The sequence below is a fragment of the Corvus moneduloides genome, chromosome 3 (genome assembly GCF_009650955.1).
Source record: "Corvus moneduloides isolate bCorMon1 chromosome 3, bCorMon1.pri, whole genome shotgun sequence".
In the NCBI taxonomy this organism is placed as follows: Eukaryota; Metazoa; Chordata; class Aves; order Passeriformes; family Corvidae; genus Corvus; species Corvus moneduloides.
The window spans coordinates 120,544,250-120,569,404 of NC_045478.1; the positions used below are offsets into that span (position 1 = coordinate 120,544,250).

The 25,155-nt window shown below is 43.5% G+C and overlaps 2 protein-coding genes and 1 long non-coding RNA gene across 4 annotated transcripts; 2 read left to right on the forward strand and 1 right to left on the reverse strand.

The window, feature by feature from the left end:
* Window positions 1-893: 893 nt before the first annotated feature.
* Window positions 894-10,743, forward strand: MTIF2 (mitochondrial translational initiation factor 2). 2 transcript variants are annotated; one of them, XM_032103826.1, is made up of 15 exons: window positions 894-1,096; window positions 1,384-1,507; window positions 2,313-2,544; window positions 3,021-3,126; window positions 4,061-4,232; window positions 4,409-4,569; window positions 4,981-5,157; window positions 5,559-5,698; window positions 6,087-6,211; window positions 6,956-7,160; window positions 7,760-8,012; window positions 8,691-8,831; window positions 9,600-9,764; window positions 9,978-10,118; window positions 10,479-10,743. In XM_032103826.1, exons 3-15 carry the CDS (start codon window positions 2,320-2,322, stop codon window positions 10,646-10,648), a joined length of 2,181 nt encoding a protein of 726 aa, XP_031959717.1. In that variant the 5' UTR covers window positions 894-1,096; window positions 1,384-1,507; window positions 2,313-2,319; the 3' UTR covers window positions 10,649-10,743. The 2 variants fall into 2 exon arrangements, with proteins under 2 accessions (XP_031959717.1, XP_031959716.1); XM_032103825.1 differs by lacking the exon at window positions 1,384-1,507.
* A 553-nt stretch (window positions 10,744-11,296) lies between these two features.
* On the reverse strand, window positions 11,297-13,017 carry RPS27A (ribosomal protein S27a). Its single transcript, XM_032103827.1, has 5 exons — window positions 12,835-13,017; window positions 12,507-12,561; window positions 12,227-12,312; window positions 11,794-11,925; window positions 11,297-11,487 (listed from the first exon to the last, which is right to left on the reverse strand). The coding sequence occupies exons 1-5, from the start codon at window positions 12,880-12,882 to the stop codon at window positions 11,338-11,340; spliced, it is 471 nt and encodes a 156-aa protein (XP_031959718.1). The 5' UTR covers window positions 12,883-13,017; the 3' UTR covers window positions 11,297-11,337.
* Window positions 13,018-13,271: 254 nt separating this feature from the next.
* LOC116442190 lies at window positions 13,272-17,665 on the forward strand. Its single transcript, XR_004239434.1, has 2 exons — window positions 13,272-13,924; window positions 17,475-17,665. It is a non-coding gene; the product is annotated as an uncharacterized LOC116442190 (long non-coding RNA).
* Window positions 17,666-25,155: the final 7,490 nt, after the last annotated feature.

Genomic DNA, 25,155 nt, shown 5'->3' on the forward strand with positions numbered 1-25,155 from the left:
TTAGAGACGCCAAATTAGAGAGGACTTAAAAATCAGCCACGTTAAAGCTTGAGGTTGGAGGTGGGCGGGAGGGCTTTGCAAAGAAAAAGCTGCTGTCTCCTGGCAGGCAGGAGTAAAACGAATTTAAGTGTGTAGATAGATAGATAAATAGATATTTTTAAAAATTAGTTTCAAAACCCTAGAATGGGGATAAACTCAGAAAATCTGTCCCGTGACGGGCTCCGTGGCCCCGCTCCGCTGAGGGGGTTTCCCGCCTCCCGTGAGGGACTCCATGTCCCGCCTCCCCTGAGGAGAGCTCCGGCCTCCCGTGAGGGACTCCATGTCCCGCCTCCCCTGAGGAGAGCTCCGGCCTCCCGTGAGGGACTCCATGTCCCGCCTCCCCTGAGGAGAGCTCCCGCCTCCCGTGAGGGGCTCCATGTCCCGCCTCCCCTGAGGAGAGCTCCGGCCTCCCGTGAGGGGCTCCATGTCCCGCCTCCCCTGAGGAGAGCTCCCGCCTCCCGTGAGGGGCTCCATGTCCCGCCTCCCCTGAGGAGAGCTCCCGCCTCCCGTGAGGGACTCCATGTCCCGCCTCCCCTGAGGAGAGCTCCCGCCTCCCGTGAGGGACTCCATGTCCCGCCTCCCCTGAGGAGAGCTCCGGCCTCCCGTGAGGGGCTCCATGTCCCGCCTCCCCTGAGGGGCTCCATGTCCCGCCTCCCCTGAGGGGCTCCATATCCCGCCTCCCGTGAGGGGCTCCATGTCCCGCCTCCCCTGAGGGGCTCCATATCCCGCCTCCCGTGAGGGGCTCCATGTCCCGCCTCCCCTGAGGGGATTTCCCGCCTCCCGTGAGGCGAGGCCCCGCCCCCGCCCTGGCCGCCCGAGGGTCGCAGCTGCGCCTGCGCGGTGCCCTCGCGCCCCCTCGCGGCGCGTGCGCAGAGAGCGGTGCAGCGGGCGTGAGGCGCGGAGGGGACGCGGAGTCTTTTCCCTTCCCTGCTTCCTTCCTTTCCTTCATTCCTTTCCTCCCTCATTCCCTCCGTCATTCCTCGGGCTGTCTAGGCCGGGACCCGGGACCTCGGAGAAGGGTGCTGCCCTCGCGGGGAGGGCGGGCTGCAGCTGACAGGTATTTATTAGCCAGAACGATGGGCAGGAGAGCAGCGGGAGTCACTCGCCCGCCCCGGGAGCCGGGAAGGGTTTTCCGCAGTCAGAGCCTGGCGTGGGTTTCGCCGCTGTGAGCTGGCCCAGTGTCTTCTTGTGTTGTTTGTGTGTGTGTGTGCAGCGGCTTGTGGCAGCTCCGCGGCTCCCTCGGTTTTACCGATTCAGCCCCTTTAAGGTTCTCTTTGGGCTTAGAAGAACCACCAAAATAGCTGGGTTTGGTTGGTTAGTTTGTCATGTGCTCGCTTTCTGCAGGTGTCCGGGTGCAAGGGAGGTTTTAAAGGGCCCACAGGCATTCTGAGAGGAGCCCAGAGCATTCCCTGCCTTTGGAGCTGCTGGGAAGGTGACACAAGGACACCTGTGAGAGGGGACATGGAAGGTACAGAGAGTCCATCTCTGAGCAGGACAGAATCACAGAATCACTGAAGGGTTTGGGTTGCAAGGGACCTTAAAGCTCATCCAGTGCCACCCCCTGCCATGGGCAGGGACACCTTCCACTATCCCAGGTTGCTCCAAGCCCCGTCCAGCCTGGCCTTGGACACTTCCAGGGATGGGGCTGCCACAGCTTCTCTGGGCAGCCTGTGCCAGTGCAGAATAGGCAGCTCTGAGCAAAAGGAGAAGCTCAGAGAGGAGACTGTTGTCCAGGACAGTTGGCAAAATGACTCAAACCAAAGTTAAGATGGTTAAAAGAAGATGAATTGCTGAGCCAGGGCTCAGCCTCACAGGATGATGTCACTGTCATGCTGTGGTCTTTCCGTGGTGCTTTTGTCTTGAAATGCTCAGGTAAAGGACATTTTGTAGGTGTGTTTTGCTGCTTAGAGAGGTAGGTGGTACTTGGGTATTTCTGTCAGTATAGCATGAGGAGTGCAAATGTGGGGGTTGGTTTAGGAGATGTCAAAGAACCTCGAAGGGGGAATTAGTAGTTTATATCAAAGATCAGTGGAGAAAGATGAAAGATCTGTAAGCTCTTAGTAGATCTGTGTGTCTGCAGTAGGGGAGTGGAGAAAGGTGAAGCACGGAAGGAAATGGAAAAACTGGATCAGCTCCTAAATAGTTTAATTTTGTTAGTGTTAAAAAGCCTGTTTGGAAACATAACATATGCCTTGCGTTCCTGTCCATTTTATCCTGAGAAAGAGGGTCTTTGAGCCTCGAGGCTGATCTTGGTGTGTGCTTTGTGTTTTCAGTGGGGAAATGAACCGAGAGTTGCTGCTGAGGTTTGAAAACCTGGTACAGCTCCGCGGTGCCTGCCGGCAGCTGCGTGCCCTGTCCTCCAGGAAAGTTTGTGGAGCACCATGGAAGCCCGTGCAGTTCTCTGCACATCCCATGGGGTCCCTCCTTCTGCAACCGCAGCTCTGGCAAAAAGACAGATCAGTCAGCGCTGCCTTATCACAGTGCAGACATCTAGCCACAAAGGAGGTAATTAAGGACATCCAGTAATCCCTGGGTTTGTGTGGAAGTACAAGAGCTCAGTTGGAATATTTAATTTTTTTTTAAAAAAAAGTGCTTTATTCTTGAATATAGAGAAGTTGTTAGAAATCTGTAAGACAAAATGTACTTAATGTATAATTTTTTTGCCATTCCCTCTCATATACTGACTTAGGCGTAATGAATTTTTGCTGACACTGGAGGAAATGATTGCAAACAAAAATGGAAGTGGTTTTATTGATTTTTGTCCTTGTTCTGAAAAATTAAAAATGCAAAAAGATTTAAGGGTAGTGTGCTATACATTTAAAATGTTCATTATGATGTGTCAAGTCATTAATTTATTGCAATTTGTATTGTAGTAAAAAAGATGTCTTTACCTCATATGGCTCAAGAGCATTGTCTTTTTAATATTGTTTTTGTTATTTCTTAGTTTATGTATTCCTATCTATGTGTCTAATTCCGTGTAGGAGACAAAAAAGAAGAAAAAGAAGATTCCCCTGACTAGAGGTGAAGTGGAGATAAGGCAGAAGATGACTGTGGAGGAACTGGCACAAGCTATGGGCAAAGACATAGGTGAGAGCCTGCTCTGGGGTCTGAAACAGCAAAATCTGCCACACCCCTTCCACCAGTGGGAAAGGCAAAGATGTCTTCAGTGGCCTTAAGTGGCCCTAGTTAGTGGTTGTTGATCCATCCCTTGGGAAGGGAGGTTGTACCCAGCCCCAAGGAAGTGTTGGGAGACACAGTGCAGACTAAAGAGAAAAGAAGTCGGGCCAGCCAAAGTACCAGGCCAGACATCTAAATGTGAAGAAGCCAGGTCTGTCTGCCACCTCCAGCAGAAGGGCCTCAGATCCATGCGGGCTGCTCCTTATGGCTGTGGTTCCCAGGGGCTAAATTATTCTGGAAGGAAAACATGGCACCCTGCTTTGTAAGAGCTGGACCCCTGTGAGTTAAGAACTCGTGGCTGAAGAGCTTCAGCCCAAAATCCAGAGTAGCAGTAGGAATTTGGGATTCAGGAGCAATTTGTGTTTCATTAGAACAGTCATTCGATTAACTGGGAGTGGGCAAGACTTGTCTGGCATTGCTCCCTGTAGCAGTTTTTGACTACTGTAATATGTTCTGTGTTTCTACAACCAAAGAGAGGAGCATATGGTCAGATGTGTCAAATTTCCTTCCTTCTTGAATCACTCCTTTGCTGTTTGCTTTAGATGAGTTTCAGTTGTTTTCTTTTTTGGAGTTAGTGGAAAAGTAAGCTAGGAATATCTGAGTGAAAAATAAGATGGTAGCAGCTAACAGAGTAGTAATTTTCAGTAAATCTGCAAAAAGTTCTTCTCTGCGAGTATGTAGATTAACGGCAACTTTTAGATAAATCTGTCTAAGGGAAAACTCCCTTGTGAATAATACTTATTAGCACAAAAAAAAATTTAAAAGCCTAATTAAGTGGGTTGGGTGGTTTTTTGTCCCACGTTTTTGTGGATGTAATTGTTAAATGTGTTTATGTTTTCTACAGACCATATTTATGAAGTGCTGCTGTACACAGACATTAACCTTGATTCAATAGAACCAGATTCCATCTTACATGAAGACCACATCAAGATGATTGTTCAAAAATCAGGAATGAAGTATAAATCAGCAAAACTGAAAGAGGAAAAGGAAAGAAAAAACACAGATGCTGTGAAGAGGCAAGTTGTGAGCTGTTCTTTTTGGCTCTTTTAGTTCTGTGTCTTTCTGCAGGTCTTCGGGGAGGAGGCAGCCCCAACTGTGCAGCACCAAGTGCTGGTAGATGCCTCTTCTTAGCTGTTGTGGCTCAGTGAATTTTTTTTGGTGTTTACAATCCCCATTTTTGCTGTAATTACAGACCTCCTGCAGACCCAGCAGTACTGACCCCACGGCCCCCAGTTGTCACCATCCTGGGACACGTTGACCATGGGAAAACAACCTTACTGGACAGCCTGCGGAAAACCCAGGTGGCGTCGATGGAAGCAGGAGGCATCACACAGCACATTGGGGCTTTTCTTGGTATGGTCCAAGTCCATGTGCTCATGTCTAACACAGTTTCCTCTCCATCTCACGCAGCAGGCTGACTTGCTGCCAGTTCACTAGGGAAAAAAGGTGCCACATAAATGGTGAGAAAGGAAACCATAACATAAAATGTCTGTTGCTGATACCTGTCATAGCTATGTTGATGGAACTTCAAAGTGAATTGTCTGCACAGTTGAAATTAGACTGTTTTGGATTATGGAGGATCCCAAGACACTTCCTCCTTCCTGAGGCTTAAACAGCACCTGTGATCTCTGTGCCAACAATTGCCTGACTGCCTAAAACATGTCGTTATTATTAGAATGCTCTCAAAGGAGTGATGCTTGATGTACAATACCTCAACTAAAGCTGGGTGAAGTGCTGATTTTGAGCCGTACCATTTGTTCACAGTGCACATGCCTTCTGGGGAGAAGATAACTTTCCTTGACACTCCTGGCCACGCAGCCTTTTCAGCCATGCGGGCGAGAGGCACCAACGTCACCGACATCGTGATTCTGGTGGTGGCAGCAGAAGATGGAGTGATGCAGCAAACCATAGAGTCCATCCAGCACGCCAAGAGCGCAGGAGGTACAGTGTGGGGTGCTTTGGGAACCTGGCTTTTACCTCTCAAACCTCCTTGGACTGGGATCCACAGAACTTGGGGAGTAACTGTCCTACTCCCATTTGTCATCCCCTGAGATGTTTGAAAACGTACTGAATGTTGCAGTAATACATAAAGATCCTAAAATACAAATATTTCCAAGACAGGGGTTCATTGTTTGGGTTTTTTTTTTTCCTTCCCTACATGGATAACTCCTCCAGCTTCTTCCTGGTAGCTCAGATCTCAATGGCTGCTCAGGGAAGAGGCAACAAGTGGGACGATGATCTGTTCTAAGTGGCCATAACTTGCTGTAACCTTTTCTAGCAGCTGTGGTGCTAGCAGCAGGTTTTGGTTAGGTTGGTGCTGAGTTTGTGTGTTCTCTTTCTAGTTCCTCTTATCCTCGCCATTAATAAATGTGACAAACCTGAAGCTGATCCTGAAAGAGTAAAGAAGGAATTGCTGGCTCACGATGTGGTCTGTGAAGAGTTTGGAGGTGATGTTCAGGCTGTAAATATTTCTGCACTCAAGGTAAGATTGTGGTAGGAAAAATGATGGTGTTCATGGCTGTCTGATATGTGCAGAGAGATGCATTTTTATTTGGCAGCTGGAAAATAAAATGCTTCTCTTCCTGGTATTTGATACCTTGCCATGAGCTCAGTGCTACTGGCTCTTGCCAGAATTATTTGAAACACACTGAAATGTATTTTGAGGCTCAGACTTCCAGCAAGCAATAATATCTCATTTTTTTTCTGGTAATCCAGTCCAACAGTTTTGTCTCTGATATCCTGAAGTCTTGCCTGAGTGTTAAATGTCATCACATTTCAGTGGGGGAATCTGGCACTAAGGGTTCAACTTCTGATCTCACTTTGATTGGGCACTTCCTTTATTCGGTGTGGTTTTGTGTGGTTTCATGCAGGGGGAAAACCTGATGGTTTTGGCAGAGGCAACTGTTGCTCTGGCAGAGATGTTGGAACTGAAGGCAGATGCCACAGGGCCAGTGGAGGGGACTGTCATTGAGTCTCGGAAAGACAAAGGGAAAGGGTGAGTCAGCTGCCACCTCTGCAGCTTCAGTGAAGCACTTTGTAACAACACAGACACGCTGCTCAGGGCACCTGTGCCTCAGTAAATAAAGCTGGAGCACTTTCTTTGCAGGGTTTCTAACTAAAGCCTTGAAATACTGCTCTGCAACACAAGAGGTTATAAACCAATGGGGCAAAATTCATCATATCCCTGAAATGAAATCCTGTAACAGGAAATAGTTTAAAATGGTAGAATGTGTTTTTTAAGATGTTATTAAAACAGTAGGAATGATGAAGTTAACAGTCAATACACAAAAAATTCTTTACAAGTTTTGTGTAACGTGACATTCTACCCTTAAGTATCTTAGTCCTCCATTTGCAGGTTCTGTGTGAATGAGGTGTGTTCTGCCCTCTTTAAAACTGAACTGAATTCTAGGAAATTGTTGGGATTTGTTGTTTGGGGTTGTTGTTTTTTGTTTTTTATTTTGGGTGGGGGTTCACTTAATGTGTAAAATCATTCTCTTCCTGGGTTCACAAATGCCAGATTTTGGATTGATCTGCAGAAATGAAGAGTACAGTACAGATTTTGGGATTTTTTAACTCACTTAAAAATTAGGTGAGTGCTCTAGTAAATCATCACAGGAATATTCTGCCTGTGATGGATCACAAATCCATCCTGGTTATGTTGTGCCTACACTGACCGTGAAGACAGGGAGAAACATCACTTGCATTTTGTCTGTTATTTTTCTCCTCTGCTCTTCACTAGTGCACTCACCACAGCCATCATCCAGAGAGGAACTCTGAGGAAAGGCTGTGTTCTGGTTGCAGGGAAGACCTGGGCAAAAGTGCGTTTCCTGTTCGATGAGAATGGCAAAGCTGTGGATGCAGCCTCACCAGGCATCCCTGTGGAAATCATGGGCTGGAAGGAATCCCCTTCAGCAGGAGATGAAATCCTTGAAGTAGAGTCTGAGGTACAGAAAGAACTGTTCAATGGAAAGTTCCCACTGCAGGAAGGTGGATGGGAAGGAGCTGAGTAACAAGATAAGTGAGAGCTTTAAATCACCTGGATAATTTCATGAAAGGTCGAGCATGGGGATTAAGGGACCTGAGTTAGATGCTCTAGAAGAGGAATGAGGGCTTGCACTTTGCCTCTTTCTTTTTCCACCTTTCCCCTGCTGGAGTGTCCTCATCTCCATTGGAACAATCCAGTACTTCAGGAGATCAGTGTTTTAATTTGAGAAAGAGAGAACTCTTGTCTGACAAAGAGAAAATGCACAAAATACAGCTTGAAATAGGTGTTGCGAGAGCTGGAAAAACACCACATGAAAGAATGAACAATAAATTCTCTTCTGCAATGCGGGGATACTGTAAAAATAGGCCTTGAGTCATGTGGTAGCTTAGGGAGGAAAAGCTCTTGTCTCATTCTGTGCCATCTGTGCAGCAAAACCTATAGTTAAAAGTGAAGGAAAATGAGTGAGCCTGTAGAGAAGATGCAAAAGGATGAGACTGCATTATTGCAGAGCATTCTGATGCAGTGCTTTAAAGGTAATCTTTCTGTCTTCCTGCCCAGCAAAGGGCACAGGAAGTTGTGGCTTGGAGGAGCTATGTTGAAGAACAGGAGAAGATGAAGAAGGATCTGGAAGTTATTGAAGCAAAGCAAAAGGAGCACAGGTTGGAATATGAGAAGAAGCAGCAGAAGCTGTCCCACCTGACCTGGAGACAGAGGAAGGCAGCGCTGTACAAGGCCAATAAGCATGTGATGTTCTCAAGGCCTAAGGAGAGAGCAGAGATGGATGAAAACACACTGTCATTAATAGTTAAAGGTGCTGTCCCTGTCTGTTTGCTGCTCCTTTGATGCTGTGCTTCTCAAATGCTCAGTCTGAAACAGAGCTCTAAATTAAACACAGTTTCTGTTACCAAAAGTTTAATCAGTTTAAAACTGATTATTGAACTGCTCTCCTGAGAGCAGGGGCATCAGAAAGCATCCAGTGGGCAGAAGGACGTGCTTCCAGCAGGGCCAGAACAACAGGAAAACTTCACATGCCCAACCCACTTATCCAGGAACTCCTAAGTAAAATCCATACATATAAACCCTTATATAAGCATATATATACACATATATAAAACCCTATATATATAAATAATAAAAAATACAAGCTATAAGCATTTTGCGTCAGCAAAATAGAGAAGAACAATTATATATTAAAGTGGGACAGGAGGAACTTGGTTTAACCTCATGTAGTGATATTCAAGCAGTGACTGTAGTTGAAAACCTGCAAACTTGACCTGACAGTGACAGCAGATGTAGAGTCTCTGGCCCTACTGTATTTATCCAGTTTATTTTTGGAATTAACAGACTTTTTGGATGAATTTTAACATACTACTCGAAATACAGTGACAGATGTCAAAAGACTTCGTTGCATAGTGTGGAGTTGACAGTAGTTGTATTTCTGTGTCTTTGACTTGCACAAAGTCAGCAGTACTTCCATTTATCCATGCAGGTGATGTGGATGGATCTGTTGAAGCTATTCTGAATATCCTGGACAGCTACGATTGTGAGGATGAATGTAAACTGGATGTTGTCTACTTTGGAATGGGAGATATCAGTGAAAATGATATCAGTCTTGCTGAAGCATTTAATGGTGTGTGTTTAAAAATCATTTTACAATTTTGGAATTCCTGACTTACTGAAATGGATAGGCCTCAGTCAAGTTTTCTTTTCTCAATAAAAATTAGCAGCATCAATAAGGTAAATTTATGTCAGTCTTAAAAATGCTTTCTTGAACCTCAGGCTGGTGCAGGAGGGGAGCCTGGAAGTCTCATGGGAATGGAAGGACTCTGGAAAAGCTGTTGCCAGAAACTCAGTTGTTAAGGTTAAACTCTGACTCTTCACTCAGGGTGCTTTATGATGTTCACACAGGGCAGAGCTAGAAAAGCAGGTTAGAAAATCATTTCCTTTTGCTCAGGGAGGCAACTGGCTCTAGGACTGAGTCAGTTGTTGCTGTTCATCCCCTGTAATTCTCACCTGCTGCAGAGGGTGAGGTCAGTGCACCTGCCATAGCCCACAGGTGGGCAAGAATCATTTAGAATTCACTTCTAGCTTTATTTGGACAGCTAAGTTAGTTCTCCAGCCCAAGAACAAGAGATCTGTGTCCTTTACATGAGCTGTGTGTGTTATTTTCTGCTTTGATACCTCCAGCTCTGTCATCAGGGACTTTCTATGGGCTTTTTTGGGCCATTTATTTCGGTAGCAGGTTTGTAGCAGTCCGTGTGCCCTAGTGAGTGAGGCAAACGGTCCCCCCTTAAAAGAGAAGGAGGAATAAAATGTACCCTGTGCTGCAAAATTTCACTTTAACTGTTCAAAGACTCATCTCTTGTAGTCATCACTTGACAGTTGTTTCATTTATCAGGTGTAATACTTGGATTCAGTGTGAAAGCCAATGAAAGTATCAAAAAGCTGGCTGATAGAAAGGGAATAAAAATTAAACTTCACAACATCATCTACAAACTCATAGAAGACTTGAAGGATGAGCTGAACAGCAGGCTGCCCCCAGCTGTGGTGGAAAGTACAGTAGGTGAGTTTTCATTGACTGATGTGTTTTTGCCTCAGAATGTGGCCTCAAGTTTATTCCCCAGAGAAGTGTTCCTCTTTTATCAACTATTTTATACTACCCTGTAACTGCTTTTCTATTTTGTTAAAAAGCATGGCAAGTAAAAAAATGCAGCCTGCTTCTACCTCATGCCAGTTTGTTATTCCTATGGACTTCAACTTTATTTTTTACTTTTAGGAGAAGCTTCTGTTCTTGACACCTTCTCTGTCACAGTAGGAAAAAACAAAATTCCAGTGGCTGGATGCAGAGTGCACAAGGGGCTGCTGGACAGAAAAATGAAGTTTAAGCTAATCCGCAACAAGGATGTTATTTGGAAAGGTGAGTGGAATTCCCACAAAACACGGATTTGTGTTTAGTATTTTTAGACATTGCTAGTCCCCTGGGAAGTTAGTACCAAGGATCCTAGGGCAATCCCGAATTCTGTCCAGGATGGAGAGGAAAGCCACCAAATGCTGGTGTACTGTTCCCAGATCTTTTTCCAACCACCCACTCTGGTAGGAAAGAGTCCAAAAGAGCTGGTGTCTGACTTCCATTAACCCCAACACCCACAATCCCTACGTTTTCCTGCTTTCCTTGTGTAATCACAAAGTGAAACATTAATTCTGCAGGAAGGGCAAACCAAACCACTCCTCGGCTCTGCTGCTGGTGGCCTCTCTTTCATGCATTTTCTCTTCGTAGGATGTTTATCATCACTGAAGTACCATAAAGATGATGTTCAGGTAATAAAAACAGGAATGGATTGTGGATTGAGTTTGGACAAAAATCTGGAATTCAGTATTGGAGATGAAATTATCTGTTACGAAGAAAAAGAAGTTCGACAGACAACTTCCTGGGACCCGGGCTTTTAAAGACATTTTAACACATGAACACTAAAGGACATATATTATATTCCTGGCTGGCCTTTTAAAAAACTCTTAACATTAAATGAACTTCCAGAGATGCACAGGAGCTGTTCTTTACATCAGAGCACTTCAGATACATTTTATATCTGAAATGTTCTGCTTCTCTATCATGTCAAGCAACCAGCTTCCCTCAGTGGAAGATGGGATAAACCACCAGAGTAACTACAAGCACTTCAAGTGTGTAAAACTATCAAGGTAAAATATTTCTGATGACAATCTCTTGGATCCAAAACAGCTGAGCTATCTCTGCCCTCCCCTCCCAGTGCTGCTGTGCACTATTTCAGTGTGTTCTCTGCATTCTGTCACCAGGACTCCCATACCCCATTCTCCAGCACTGACCCACTTGCAGACCTGACTCTGGACCTCTGAATTTCCAATTCTTCCAGATCAGAACTGTCTCATGTTAAAGAGACCACATCTAAGGTTAGCTCAGGTGTTGGTTTTTTCCCTTTTAAAACTGGTACCCAGTATTCTTTAAATCAAGTTGCTGCTTCGGTGTTATACCAAGTATTTCACCCTAGCTGGCAGGCAGCACCCAAAGGTCCACGGGTTTTTCTCACTGATCAGCAAACACAGCGCCACAGAAATAAATCCTTAAACCGTACAGAAGCTCAGATTTTTATTGTCTGGTACATTTACTTGTCTTCTGGCTTATTGAAGCAGTATGTCAGACAGCACTTGCCACAGTAGTGTCTGTCAAAGTGACTGGCCATGAAGACTCCGGCGCCACACTCCTCCGAGGGGCACTCCCGGCGCAGGCGGCTGATCTTGCCATTCTCATCCACCTGGAAAGGACAAACAGGCAATGGCTCACATACACTCTCCACCTCTTAGCAACAAAAATAATTCTGAGTATTTCCACTGGCATAATAGTTTTTCTAACAGTAACTACATCGAACTTTTGGAGATAAAAGTCAGAAGGGCCCAGCTGCAATAGATCGTGTGCCTTTTATTTAACACGTAGGATGTTTGCAAATAGAATGAGTTTAAATATTAAATACAGCAGGCTCTGTGCAGACCAGTTACAGGCTCCACATCCTCCCTGGTGAGAGATGAGTCTCCATCAAGCTTCTCGAGTTAGTTCTGCCTACCTTGTAGTACTTGAGCACTGCAAGCTTAACCTTCTTTCTCTTATGCTTGTTCTTCTTGGGAGTTGTGTAAGACTTCTTCTTCCTTTTCTTAGCACCACCACGAAGTCTCAGCACCAGGTGAAGGGTTGATTCCTGTTTGTAAAGCACATGAAAGAGACTCAAAATGCCTTCTCAAAGCAAGTGCAGCATTTAAGCAGGCTTCCTGCTTTTACCTAGAGAAAGTACATCTGAAGTGCCAGGCACTTAAGAAAGCTCTAAAAGGATTATTTGCTATTAAGGTGGCATCCCAAGCTCCCAGCATCAACACTGCCCAATCCCTTGATTTGGCTAAATCTATTAGAAATATTTCTTAGTCAGCAAAGAAAAGGTCAGTCAGCTCTGCCTGTGCCAGTTCCTGGGTACTGCACTGCTCTGTCCACCCTTTCCTACTCACTTTTTGAATGTTGTAGTCGGACAGTGTGCGTCCATCTTCCAGCTGCTTCCCAGCAAAGATCAGCCGCTGCTGATCCGGAGGGATGCCTAGTGGTGAGATAAATCAGGAATAAATGAGAGGAGTGAGCTACAACAGGCTGCAATAAAATCAAAAATTGCTGCAGAAAATTACAACTGTGTAAGGCACACATCAATCCACTAGAGTGCACTGACAGTAATACATACAACATATACGGATTGATACCAATATATAATAATCAATAAGTGCCGATTGAACCTACCCTCCTTATCCTGGATCTTCGCTTTTACATTTTCTATAGTATCAGAAGGCTCAACCTATTACGAAACACAACAACAGAATCAAAACGCGCTGCACATTTCAATTAGCCCAGATAGGCCGAAAAACCACGAGGAGCTCCCGGCACACGCCCGGTGCTGCCACGGCCATTCCGGCCTCCACCGCGTGGCCCGAACCGCCCCAGGCAACGCAGGGCCGCGTTTCCCCACACATCCCGGGCTTTCCCGGCGCATCCCGCTGCCTCCCGGCACATCCCCGCGTTTCGGAACACCGGCAGGCACGGGCGGCGCGGTCCGGCGGCGGCGGCTCACCTCGAGGGTGATGGTTTTCCCCGTGAGGGTCTTCACGAAGATCTGCATGGCGAGGCGGGCAGGGGCGGCGCGGGGCGGCTGGGGCGGGGCGGCTGGGCCGGAGCGCGGGCTGCCCGCGCTGCTCGCGGAATGGCGGCGGCGGCCCGAGAGAGCGCCGCGCCCGCACGCACGGGGTTTCCGTGCGCGCCGGGGGAGGGAGGAGCCGGGCGGGCGTGCGGCGCGCCGGGACTACGGCTCCCGGCATGCCCCGCCGTTGGCGGCCGCGCCCGCGCCTGCTGGGAGGTGTAGTCCCGCCACGCGAGGTGTGGGCGGGAACTGCGGCTCCCACAGTGCACCACGGCAGCCGCTGTGACGGGTGAGGCGGGGCCGCGGTGAGGGGAGGAGGAGAAGTCGCCATGAGGGGATGAGGCGGGGCCGCGGTGAGGGGAGGAGGAGAAGTCGCCATGAGGGGATGAGGCGGGGCTGCTGTGGAGGGCGGGTTTTTCAGCTGCTTGACTCGGTTCTGCTGTGCATTTTTCTGTCGGTTTTTCACGTACCTGAGTCTCTCTCAAGGCCAGGTTGGGCACGGCGTGGAGCAACCTTGTCTAGTGGGAGGTGTCCCTGCCCGTAGCAGGGGGTTGGAACTGGATGAGCTTTAAGGTCTTTTCCCACCTAAACTGTTCTGGGATTCTATGATTTTCCCGCGGCGTGCAATCCCAGAATTCGATGTCCTGGTTCCTGGGGAGGCAGTTTAAACACGCCTCACAGCCACTTTGCCACCTGCGGATTCCTTGAGATCAATTCCAGGTTTATATTTGGGCAAAGATTTTTTTAAACTGGAAAAGCTGTAGGTAAGTTGGGAATAAAGGAGCCCTGAGTCATGACTTGGAAATTATTTTTTAGGTGGTTTTATGGTTATGAGTCTAATATGGGAAAGGCTAAAGCAGAATAGGACCTGCTTGAATAAATCAGCTGGGACCATTTTAACAATTTCAACCCTTCTATGTTTTGATCAGAAACCGAGAAAGCAGGTTGTGCTGGGTAAGGACTGTCTGAGGAGTGCTACATTATATACACTAATGCATTTCACAACATAATAAATATTTTTCAGGTAAATGAGCACTTGACAGTATGTAAAAAGTGGTTTGCTGGGTTTTTTTTTTTCTCCAGTTGGTATGAGCAGACCGGTTGTGACCTCTGTGTTGCTACAGAAATCAAGGATTGATACATTTTCAGCTGGTTTTTGTGCCCCCGTGAACACTGCAGCAGAGTCAGGAGCACTACAATGAATTCATTATCCCAGGAATAACAGTAGGGTTCATGCTTGAAAACCCCTTTTTGGGAGTTTTGAAATGACAAAGCTGTCCTAAACCAGGAGAAAATCAACATAACTAAGGTGACCTGTGACATTTATCCCACATGCCTTGTGTTAGCATTACCAACCCTTCTGTGCAAAGGTTATTGCTGAAGTTCCTGAGGGATTCCTGCCTGCCTGCCTATGTCTGCCCTTTTCAGACACTGAGATGGGAAAGGCCTAGAATAAATAAAAATTGTTAGTTTTTGAGATAGGTAGGAATAAGGGATACTGGCTCTGCTTTTAAATCTTGAATTGGATTGGTATTTTAAGACACTAAAATGCACAGCCCCTGCTTCCTTGGTTTTCCACAGCTGTAAGTGCAAAGGACATTTAGTGCCCACCTAGAGAAAATATACTATATACACAATATGTTTGATGCTGCAGCTGTCCAAGTAAGTGCTGGTTACCTTAGTTTTAAGTAATATTGGTGATTATTTAATCTCAGGTGAATTTAGAGAATGCCTCATAATGAAAAGTTTTTCTGCATTTTCATTGTCTCGAGCAATGTTGCTTTGCTTTTGGGGCTGGTTTTTGTTATCTCAGAGCAGCACAGTGGAGCTTGCTCTATTATTTTCTCTATTCATTTTATTTTCATTCTACCATATGTACTTAATAGCTTAGGATGTCCCAGGAAGTTGTTTTCCTGTTCGTTCTCTCTATACAAACCTCATATCCAAAAATACATCCACGGATAATGGAGTATGTTACTGTGTGCAAGGACATCCTCCCTTCAGCCAAATGGGAATGTGAGGTGTTTATTGCCACAATCAAGAAGGGTTAAAGGAATGCAGTTTTTTCTTCATAGGAGATTAAAAGTTCTGGAATCTGAACCCATAGCTCTGTAACACTCTTGGAAAAGAGCAATGGAGCTTGAACTAAATTATAATGTTTAAAATACGTGCAAAATATGTTGCTTTAATTAAGACATTAATAACCTCGTTATCTCTGCCTTCTCTCATTTATATTTTTAAATGTTTCCATTCTTGTTTTATTTTTATATGGCAGCTGCTAATGATTGTGTTAAACCTCACTAACGTGAAAACCTTAATTTAACTGATGCTGCAAAAGGTGTTTCATAAAAAATCATCTGCCTGAGGGGACTTTTTTCAGTTCCTAAAAAAAAATTCTCAGATTTAGAAAATATATTTTCAATGTATTAGCTTATAATGTTTGTAATTGTTTGGTTTGGGTTATTTTTTATTACCACTTTTTAAAGGCTTTAGCAGTTTTGACTCTGACATCTGAATTGATGAGACGGCACTGGGGTTATCCTGCCCTGCCATGTTTTGTATTTCAGCTGTTCATGTCCCTGGTAAAACAGCTGAAGAGTTGCTTGGATATTTGGAAAGGAAAGTAGAAAAGTTTGTGTGCTGTGCTGTAGCAATTTGAAATATCACAGTTCACACATCACACCGAATGCAGCCCTTCCTTGCCACGTTCTTTTGGTGACTCTCGTGGTGTTTATAAAGTGCTGGTGTGGCAGCCATGCGCATTAAGTCCGTTTTTATCCATTTTTGGGTTTTTCCTTGGCCCCTTCCCTAAAGGAACTGAAATTGGAGAGCTCAGCTGTTCTGTGTGTTGTGAAAACTGACAAGCTAATCTTAAATATATCTCTGTGTGTACAGATGAAAATGTATGACTTGAGGTTTTCCCAAAAGAATCCAGAGTCCTGGAAGGAATTGGGCATTCAATGCTGTTGAAAACCTCAGTAATGCAACATTCTATTTCTAGGTGCTTAGATCTCATTGCTAATGTAATCCCTGGATATCAAACACACAAATTAGTTCATTAACTCATCTCCTATAGCCTGCTGAGTAACAGCTACTCAAAAATAGCTTTCTCCTGTTTCTGCCCATTGGTTAATTAGATTTGTTCTTCCCAAATCACAGATGTTATATTTTCTGAAATTTCACTGGAAAAGACTGTATGTTTTAAGGACCTCCAGCCCCCTGAGATTTACTCATTATCTGCCAGTGGTAAAATGTGTCCTTTTCTTTCATCTGTGTTTTCTTCCTTAGACTGCTGTTGCTTAATTAAGATACAATTTTTAATTCTTATTTTATTTCCTGGCCATATTTCAGACCATTTTATGGGATCATTTTCAGGTTGCCGTGTCTTCTAGTGTTTCTTGATTTTGTCACTCCAGGACATTTCTATTTACAGGAAAAAATATTCTTTATATCTATGTTTTCAAGTAAAAGGTTAGATTTTCATTTCACCACTAGCTTTTCCACAGCTTGACTGACAAATCAGTCAAGATCATTGTGGGGCTTTATGGCAGGGAAAGGGAGAGTTAACCATACATGAATACAGCATGATCTTGCTAGTTGATTTTTCAGATGATTGCTTCTTTCTGTTGGAAAGCTGTCCTAACACTGCATTAATTCACTGTCTCAGTCAACAGTGGATTAGAAATCTACAATTTTCATTTATGAGGGCTTTTTTTATCTCAGCCCATCACAAAAAGGATGGATTTGGGCTATTGGAAGAAATAAGCAAGAAAAGAAAACACAACAAAATTTTAATAACAAACTTTGAAACTTGAAATTTTAACTTAGCTCCCATTCCAGCCTGCAAATTACTTTGGATTCAGTGCTCCTTTGGGTAACTTTCCATGGAGAGAACTCTGCAGGCACTTGGCTTTTAGTGGAGCCTCTGTGAGCAGACTCTTGGGCAACCTGCAACCTCAGCACTTAGTGCTTAGGATACACAAAAATAAACAGAGTCCTGCTTGGTTCCAAGGTCTGTAAGTTTTCAGAGAGGCTTTTTCTTGCACTGCCAGACCCAAGGGCAGAAGCTCTCCAGGCAGCAGGAACCCAAGCCAAGGGCAGACAGCTGCAGCAAATCACATGGGCAGCAAGTGCCAGGAAACCACTCTGCAGACAAGCTAACATGTATCTGCCTGGACTTAGCTAAGAGAAGTGCTTGAATTGAAAGACAAAATTTCTGAAAATTAGGTTTTCTGCATCCACACATGGTTATTTGCATCTATTGTGCTTTTTGTGTCTTGCTCCAATAAACTGCCCTTGACTTCTGTGGCTGCAGCTCCTCTGTCATTCTGTTGCTGTTACGGGTTTCAGAAATTATTTTGAGTGCAAGCAGGGATTTTGGCCTTTAAATCTTTTAAATTAAAATAAATTATGTGTCATTCATTTCATCACCTTTATTTTTTTCAACTCAGTCTTTGGATTTCTAATCTACATTGAAATTAGTGAGTGAGCTCTGCAATATGCTTAATATGAATAGTAAAAAGCTTTTTAGGGCAAATGCAAGATATTTAAAAGTGGTTTTTACTTTTTCTTAGGTGCGTTGTTATTCTAAATGATACCACTGGTACTTTGGAAGACTGGGACAAGACAGAAGTTGCTTGGGGAGAAAATAAGCAAGAAAAGTTATCTCAGGATGGAGTACTTGAAGATCAGAAAGATGCCAGGCTGATGGAACATGTTTGCTGGTAGTTCTTCTGCGCGACAACAGAGGGAGCGCTTACAGCAGGCAAGTGAAGACTCCTCCAAGCTCGGAATGAGCTGTAGGAAACGCTGAGCGTTACAAACAGTGCCGAGAATGCTTTTACCAACAAATAGCAGTTATTTGCCCATTTAATATGTCTGTGTGAGAATGTGTGCATGTTTGTACTTTAACTGGAAATGTATTCTCCGTGAGGAAGAAAGCTCTGGAATGGTACGGAAATGGTAAATGCACCTACGTTCTCAGCTTCAGTACATCAGGCCTGGCCTTGCTGTGGTCTGCGCAAGGGTTTAGAGTCAGTGGGAGGGGACTGCTCTGAATGGCTCCTCATTAGGGAGCTGGACAAAGGGGATGCAGGTAGGCATGTCCCGGTGCTTGGTCTTTTTGGTTTGTTCCCTGCTAGGTCATTGCTGGAGTCATAGCACAAATTAGATTATCAAGATAATCTAACAAATCCTGCCAAAACAGCAAACACCTGCCTAGAACAAGTGTAGGCTTTGGTTAATGCATCCACCTGCTCCTTGGGCTGCTGTGGGAGTTGTCTGGGTTGTGGACCATATAAAACTCTAAGAGCCAATATGAGAGCTTGGCCCAGGATATCCTTAAGAAATGGGTAATTCCGCCTTAAGGAAGAGAAAATGCCCGCTGCAGATTCCCTGGGTGCCTGTTGGCAGAGCCTCTTTTAGCTCTCAGCCCACAGCCAGTATCCACAGGAAGAATACTGAATGTCATTTGCTGTTGCAACATGTTCCCAAATAACATTTATCTCCATAATTAAGCTACATGTAGCTACTGCTGGTTTGATTCAGATTTAATACATTTTGGCACTCTCTAAAAGTATATTTATTATATGGATAAATCTGCAGAGTTAGAATTCACAAGAGAACTGTAGTTAAAAGAATTACAAGTCTACAGATAATGGAAGTATTGTGTGGATGAGTAATAGAGAAAGGTGTGCAAGTTCTCTTCTCAACATGTAGAGTGATATGCCCTTAAATATGCAAGCCTTACAAATGTAACTCAATTTACAGTGTAATAGAGATCAGATATTGACCAAAAGAGTGAAAACAGTGAATGAAAAGGTCACTCACTGACATTGTTACTGCACAGAAGCTGACATCAAGAAAGCAGTGCAGATGTAACTGCCACCCTTCCTAGAGTGATTTCATGGTTCTTGTTTAATGTTTGCAGCAGCTGAGAAATGAAAGTGCTTGTTATATCAAACAAGATGGTGATGGACCAAACCACGAAGTTTTATTCTTTTTTTTTTTCCTCTGTAGCCATTTTTACTGTGCAACAGGGATTTCTAGCAGGGATGCATGATCAAATGGCAAGCCTGAGTTAGGTGCTTCTGTTGTTGACATATTTACTTGTTAGTTGTTTTGTATTCAGCATCCTCTGGAAGTTTTAGAAATCAAGCTACCTAAGAAAGTGCAGATGAAGTGTCAAATGAATACTATCTAAAGCAAACTGGGAAGGATTGTACTGGTGTGGCCTTGTATGTCTATGTTTCCTTCAGAAGAACTTGCTGTCTCCCAATCCAAGACTCAGTTGCTAACCATCCATTGGGATTTAAACCAAATTAGATGTATTATTCAGCAACCTCAGGAATTTTCAGTCACTTTTATCTTGAAAAAAATAAAAACTGTCTCCAATCTCAGATATTATTATGAAGAAAAGGTAGGTGGTTTCACAAAAGGAGAAGCACGAGTGCTGTCCTGTCACCTCACTCACTGATAAGAGAGATTCTGAAACGTTTCAGATACTGGCAGTACTCATATTTCTTTTTTCTTATTTATTAATCAAACTCAGAATTTATCATTTTCTCAGTGTCTGACTGACTTTTGGATGAAACTGTCTGGTCAAAATATGTCATTGTGGTCCTATGCAATTTATGATTGCCAAGCTCTGAGAAGCTGAATTTATTCTTGTCTGGTGTGCTGCAGTCACTCCCAAAGATCAGTCACAGCTTTATACCTTGATTTATGAGGAAATTAGGCTGTCACAAGATCTTACTGAATGGAAGATTAAAGATATGGGAATAAGAGGAAATGGGAGGTTACTTACATAGCCTAATGCCCAGGACACTTATCTAAAGGAGGAAGTCATAAGCTGTTCTTCCTACTTCATTGAATTCTTCCGATTTAAAAGTAATTCATTATCCATCTTCTGTCTTTAATTCGTTATTCACTGGCCAAAGTGCAAAGCCCATCCAAGATCCACTTCCTGCTGAGCGCCCTTACCACATATAAGATGGTTATAAGATGGTTTTGCTCCACCCCCTTGCTGAGAAGTTTCATTAGAGCTTGAGAAAGTGATAATATTATTTTTATTGAAGTCTTGTCTTTGTGAGTTTTTTTTTTTAATACTACTCTGACAAGTTTTATGGAGTGAAGATGGGCATAACTAAGCTTTTTGCATCCTTTAATCACAAATCTCTTATGTGATGTGAGAGTTAGGTTTTCTGAAGTTATCCAAAGCCAAATAAAATTTTGTGATACAGCTTTTACCAAATGAAAATCACAGGTAGAAGGTTATCTGTATAAAAGAATTCATGTTGATAAACAGATAAATGATAAATGTATTGGTGAGGGTTTATATTGATAAGAGTCTATAAGTGATATTCAATAGGACCTTTTAAGGGAAATCGGAATATTCAAATTTTTTTAAGTTGTTTCTTCAAGCTCTTACCATTATTTCACTTTTCTTCTTCTACCTTCCTTGTACCCCCCTGGGCCAATTATCCTTATACTTGAAATCTCAGCATGGGAGGAGCAATCTTTCCCTGACAGAAGATTAATGATATTAGCATGGTGACCTAATATGGTAAATGTGGTCTATTTCCATCCCTCTGTAATCCCATCGAAATCCATGAGTCACACTAAGGATGTTTGGCCTTAGTCCCTTTCCTCGCCTGAACTCCATGACTCTTTCTGCTCTAGAAGCTGGATGCAGCCACCTGATTTGTTGAAGCCATTAGTCAGAGCTGTGGAAAAGGCACCTCTGGCCAGTGATCCAGGCTCTCCCAGGCACAATTACCTATGGCCTAGAGACAGCAACACTTTTGACAGATGGTTTTGAAACTTCCAGATACCCTGAGAGATCCTGGTAGTTCTATTCCAAATTAATTGATGGAATCTGCTGTCTAGTCACAGCGCTCCAGACTTCATCAATTAAAGCTTCTCCCTGAATTTGGTAAGCCATAAATTCTGGACTGTGTTTTGCTCCAGTGATACTCAGTCTGACTATTCTGCTGGATAGCTGAAAATGGAAGTAGGTTATCTCTGAAGAAAGCAGAGCAAAAAATGAAGGATTAGCTTCTGAGCTTTTTGTGGTTGGGTCTGTTGGGCTTAAACCCCAGTTGTTCTCTATTTTATGCTGAACAAAAATAAGCATAGTCTAAAAGAATTTTTTTAAAAAGCTCTATAAATACAGTGCAAGGGACAGGATTAGCAAGCAGGCAGCTGCTGAAGGCAGTTGGATAAGATGGAGTAAATTAATTTAGAATGAAGCTCACATCGATATGAAATTTTAAAGGTCAAATCATTTCCTAATAACTCAACATTAGTGCCTGATGCAACTGGAACATCTAACTAACTGTGCTTCTGCTTCAGGAGTAAAAGTTAAATTATAATAAAAAGAGAGTGAAGTGTCATAGTAGCTACACTCATTTAAGATGTATCAGCACAGATATTCCGTGCTTGATGTTCCAAGTGATAGTTGCTCAAAAGCAGGAAAACCCGCACAACCCTCTCTCCTGTAATCATCAGAGCAGCAAGTAGCCAATTACAAGCATTTTGATCATAAACCATCAAGGGAGGGGGAGGCAGCCCATGGAGTTTCATAAACTGTAGGAACACAAAACTGTGTAAGAAGAATGCTATTAAAAAAGAAAAAAAAAAAAAAAAAAAGATTTCTTCCAATAAAACGATATTAGAAAAGAAATCTCTGCTGGATATCTTGCAGAGATTATTATTTCCTGCACAGCTATAGCACCGAGACTACATTCTCATTTCACCAGATATTGTTCAAATACCAGGAGACAGACAGCAAAGATGAGAAGAAAGCACACTACAAATATTGAAGTAGATCTGGAAAGGTCATTGATAGACACTTTTGTTTTGGTTACTTTTCTGAATTCTAAAATACACAGTGAAAAGAGCAGAGGGGGAGAGAGACACTGCATAATAATTTGAATTTTTTAGAGCAGTTTCTGATTCTAGAGATTAATTGCTGGTTAATTTGTACATCTGAGTTCTACTAGGACCAAAATTAAAGAGTAACAAATGTGATTGCATTATGAATATAATCTAGGTGTGTAGATAAGCTGAACAACTACTTGCTTGACAGCCTTGAGTGTTAGGTTATTTTATTCGTAATTGCACAAAAATATAAGGTGGTTGCAAAATCCCAGCACTAATAAGGAGGTTGCACCTCACTCAGCTGAACTGCTCATTTCCTGAGGCTGCTGCTGTGGGCTCAGAGCGCAGAGCTGCTGCCAGAGCACACGGCTGGGCCAGGCCCCTCTCCCTGCTCCCCTCCTCAGCTGCCGTTGCTCAGGCAACAGGATCATTCAGCAGCAGAGGAACACAGAAGGAAACTGTAAGGAGTGGGAGGAGAGAGATTTCCCGAGGGCTGTAGAAAGGGTGGAGGAAAGAGGAGGGAGAATATTAGTACATGTTTCAGAGAAGATATTTGCCCTTGTTGTACAGACAATGGTGCCAGAGGCTCCTTCAGAGCACTGCAGTTATGCTGCTTTCTAAGTTTCCCGTTTGGAGCAGCTTCTTTCCCTGTCTTGGCTTTTGCAAGAGGTGAGCAGATGGAATGAGGGGCCAGGTTCTGGATAGTGTTAATATCCTCCTGGAATGGCGTGCTTGAGGGTTCATGCAAGTGACTTTACCTGGTAAACTTGGGATGAGGCATCTCATCTGATCTGTGTTGGGCCAGTAGCAAAGCTCTTCTGGCTCACAGACAAGCAGTGGGACCTCGAGGAGCCATTGGCAGCACTCAGGGCTTCTCCTCCCCTTGGGTCTCAGGAGACCATGGTCTATGTTTTGGGAGGGTCTTGCCCCAAGAATCAGAAAGTTTCTGGTAACTGGTTTACCAAGTAGGGAAGATGGTGTCTATGATCATCCCCTCTTGAGAAGGAAAATATTAAAAGGAAAAAGATCACCCCTCCCACTTTCCATTAGCATTTCTACAAATGCCTTTGCAGTATTGATCCCATTATCAAAGCTGGTCAAAGTGAGGGCTTGTTACTGAAATGTCTTTAAACTTAACACTGATGAAAAAGAAATGTTTCTTAATTCTTAACATTATCTCTTCATTATAATTTGATTTAATAGCTATTACTTCATCAGTAACAGAACATGAACACTCTGTAGGCTTTACTGCAGTCTGTCTTTGCAATTCTGATTTCCAGTTAATTAAAATTGATTGGCTGAACTGACATTTATATCTATCACATCTTATGAAGGATCCAGGTTTTCCTTCACATAAATTTTACTGCTGTTCTCTGTTAGCTGTTTTGTGCAAAAAAGCTTTGCATTATGTCAGTTACAGTAAAAAAAAGCATCTTAATCTTTACAAGTTGCACTGAAGTCAAAGTTTCTATCAACAACAAGATTTTTCTCTTTAATTGCAAAGAATTATGTTGTTTGGATCAAAATGATTGTTTTCATGGTCATTTTTTGAAAGTTCTGAAATGAATTCTTACAGTGATGCTGACAAAAATCTTGATCATAATTGTATGATCAGCACTTCTCATGTTGGCCAATACTATTATCTCATTACTTCCCTTGTAGAAAGTTTACATGTGTTGTGTCTCATCTCAGAGGATAAATTCCTTGGAGCACTGATTGTCTTTTGTTCTATATATAGTTGTCCTGCAAATGAATCTTGTTCTTGAGCAGGGCTCTTGTGCAGCATGGTAATAGAAATCGTAACTTCCTCCTGTGTATTTTCCCATTAAAATGGGTAGTGAAGGCAGCAGCAGAACAATGATGTTGGCAGACTTGTTCATGCTGATTGGGCTGGGGAGTGCTCCCAAAGGCTGCAGGGGGCTGGTGGAAGTGGTTTTGCCACTGCTGCAAAACAAATACTCATTCAAGTTTTCACACTTTGCCTCCAAGTTTGAAGTTCATCTCTTGAGAAGAACAGTTGGCTATGTTTCTATCAGTCCCCACTGAGAGAATTCTTTGGAATGAGCTGTAGAATTTAGAACCAATAAGAGGAATAAATAGAATTTATTAGATCTGGGTAGGGAGTGGTAAGGTAAGTGGAAAGGTGTCAGAAGGGGAAGAAAAGTTAGCTAAGAGTCATCTGCAAGATAACGACTGCTATGGAAAGAACAGGAGATAAGAGCTGGCAGAAGGGATGGTGATTCTGTGCTGGAATCTGAGGCACTTAACTGGTATTTAATGTTTTTCAGCAGAGCATCCAGGATCTCACATTTGGTAGAAAGCTGTGACTTTGTACCGTGTATGTGTGATATTATTCCATAAAATTGTATGTGTCACATCATCAGGTACATAAATAGGTTTTGTTTTGTAACCCTTTTCATCAGTGCTTTCACGGATGAGTGGATGGCTCAAGAACAGGAAGAGCAGAGAGGGACAGTGTATTGCTGCACAGAAAGGAAAGCTGGAAGAGGAGACCTGGATGCAAGTGATGGAGGAGGAAAGAGAAGAGGGAAGTTTAATATTGTTTCTGAACTCTCAGATGGTAGAAAAACAAAACAGGAGAAAACTATAGGAGAGGATAGAGAAATTTAAGGGAGCATAGGCACTCCTTGAGCTGTGAAAATCAAATAATGCAAATGTTTCTGGGCAAACAGCAGGCAATGCTCAAGAAAGCAACCATGAATTCATTAAAAAAGACTGAAGGAATGTCAGAAGACAGGTATATCTTTATTTTTCAGGTAGAAAAGATTGTCATCCAGTGGCCCTTCAGCTGGTGGGTGTACAGCTTGTACACCTTTCCTTTTTAATTCCTCTAGGGGAGTCTGTTTTGGATTTTTGGGATTTTTTTTTAGTATACAAAAAGCTCCTTTTCACTGAACTCTTCAGTAGAAGGAGACATAGGAGCCCAAAGAATGAATGGGATTGTTTACATTCCTATCAGTCATATCAGTATTGAACTGAAAACTCTGAAAAGTGAAATTATTCTGGTTAGGAGGAGGTATTTCTTTACAGTGTGGGTATTATGGAAGTGTTGTTCACTTGTTGTGTGTAGTTTTCTCCGCCGGGATATTTGAAACTGGATTGAAGACTGGTGGGTTACTGAAGGTTCTGTGTGAGCACAGGAGCAATGCAGGATCAGTGCCATGTGCAGCTGAACCAGCATTGCTTTGCCATTTGCAGCAGGTCTGTATCTTTAATTAGACTCATAGACAAGTAATGCTGCGTGAATTTGCATCCCAACAGTTGCATTCCAGGCTGGGAGTTGAAGTGCAAACAGGAACTGGCAGCTGTTCATGGAATATTTGAATACAAGGTTATATTCAGGATTTTCCTTCA